The sequence below is a fragment of the Passer domesticus genome, chromosome 8 (assembly GCF_036417665.1).
Source record: "Passer domesticus isolate bPasDom1 chromosome 8, bPasDom1.hap1, whole genome shotgun sequence".
Taxonomy (NCBI): Eukaryota; Metazoa; Chordata; class Aves; order Passeriformes; family Passeridae; genus Passer; species Passer domesticus.
The window spans coordinates 9,057,267-9,058,686 of record NC_087481.1 but is presented as its reverse complement, the minus strand read 5'-3'; the positions used below and the strand labels follow the sequence as shown (position 1 = coordinate 9,058,686).

Genomic DNA, 1,420 nt, shown 5'->3' with positions numbered 1-1,420 from the left:
GCCCTTTGCTGGTGGAGCTGCTGTGCTGGAGCCCAGCTGTGTTCCAGCAATACCCATGGCCTGTCCCTGCCTGAGGGCACAGCACGGACACGCAGCAGGACAGTGACCAAGCTGCCAGAGCACTCCGGTCTTGCACCCACAGCAGGGCTGGGAAGGGGAGTGTGGAGCTGGGAGGAGCAGATGTGGAAAGAGGCAGGGCCATTGTCCCTGGCTGTGCTGCTGTGCTGGGAGCCCCTTCCCTCCACCTCTGCTCACAGGCACTGCCCCTGCAGAGCCAGAGAAGGGCTGAGGAAATGCCTTGGGCACACAGCTCAGGATAGCCACTTCTTTTTATTCACATGCACAAGGAACAAGCCACCTAAAAGCCTTTGTGTTAAAAAGGAGAATATCATGTAGAAATACTCAGAGTAGTACTGCAGTATCTTATAAAAACATTGTAACACCAGAAAAATAATAGGAAAAATTCCCAGTGACAAAATGGACAAATAGGAAAAAAAGGCCAAGATTGTCAAGAATTGCATTCTGAAGGTTCTGGAGAAGAAAAGTTTAATGTTTCTGAAAAGATAGGGGCATCATTTTCCTCAGGGCATCCTTGATCTCCTGGTTCCTCAGGCTGTAGATGAGGGGGTTGAGGGCTGGAGACACCACCGAGTACAGAACAGAGACTGAGAGATCCAGGGATGGGGACGAGATGGAGGGGGGCTTCAGGTGAGCAAAGATAACAGTGCTGACAAACAGAGAGACCACAGCCAGGTGAGGGAGGCAGGTGGAAAAGGCTTTGTGCCGTCCCTGCTCAGAGGGGATCCTCAGCACAGCCCTGAAGATCTGCACATAGGAGAAAACAATGAACACAAAACAGCCAAATACCAAACAGGCACTAATTGCAATGAGCCCAAGTTCCCTGAGGTAGGATTTGGTGCAGGAGAGCTTGAGGATCTGTGGGATTTCACAGAAGAACTGGCCCAGAGCATTGCCATGGCACAGGGGCAGGGAAAATGTATTGGCCGTGTGCAGCAGTGAATAGAGAAAGGCACTGGCCCAGGCAGCTGCTGCCATGTGGGCACAAGTTCTGCTGCCCAGGAGGGTCCCGTAGTGCAGGGGTTTGCAGATGGACACGTAGCGGTCGTAGCACATGATGGTCAGGAGGAAATACTCTGCTGACAGGAAGAAATACAAAAAAAAGAGCTGAGCAGCACATCCTGTGTAGGAGATGTTCCTGGTGTCCCAGAGGGAGTTGTGCATGGCTTTGGGGACAGTGGTGCAGATGGAGCCCAGGTCGCTGAGGGCCAGGTTGAGCAGGAAGAAGAACATGGGCGTGTGCAGGTGGTGGCCGCAGGCTACGGCGCTGATGATGAGGCCGTTGCCCAGGAGGGCAGCCAGGGAGATGCCCAGCAAGAGGCAGAAGTGCAGGAGCTGCAGC

At 53.5% G+C, this 1,420-nt stretch overlaps 1 protein-coding gene across 1 annotated transcript; it reads right to left on the bottom strand.

The window, feature by feature from the left end:
- Window positions 1-381: 381 nt before the first annotated feature.
- LOC135305658 (olfactory receptor 14J1-like) lies at window positions 382-1,134 on the bottom strand. Its single transcript, XM_064429403.1, has one exon. The coding sequence runs from the start codon at window positions 1,132-1,134 to the stop codon at window positions 547-549; it is 588 nt and encodes a 195-aa protein (XP_064285473.1). The 3' UTR covers window positions 382-546.
- Between the last annotated feature and the right edge of the window lie 286 nt (window positions 1,135-1,420).

Coding starts and splice junctions, on each gene's coding strand:
- LOC135305658 (XM_064429403.1), bottom strand. CDS start 1,134: ATGTGCTACGACCGCTACGTGTCCATCTGCAAACCCCTGCACTACGGG.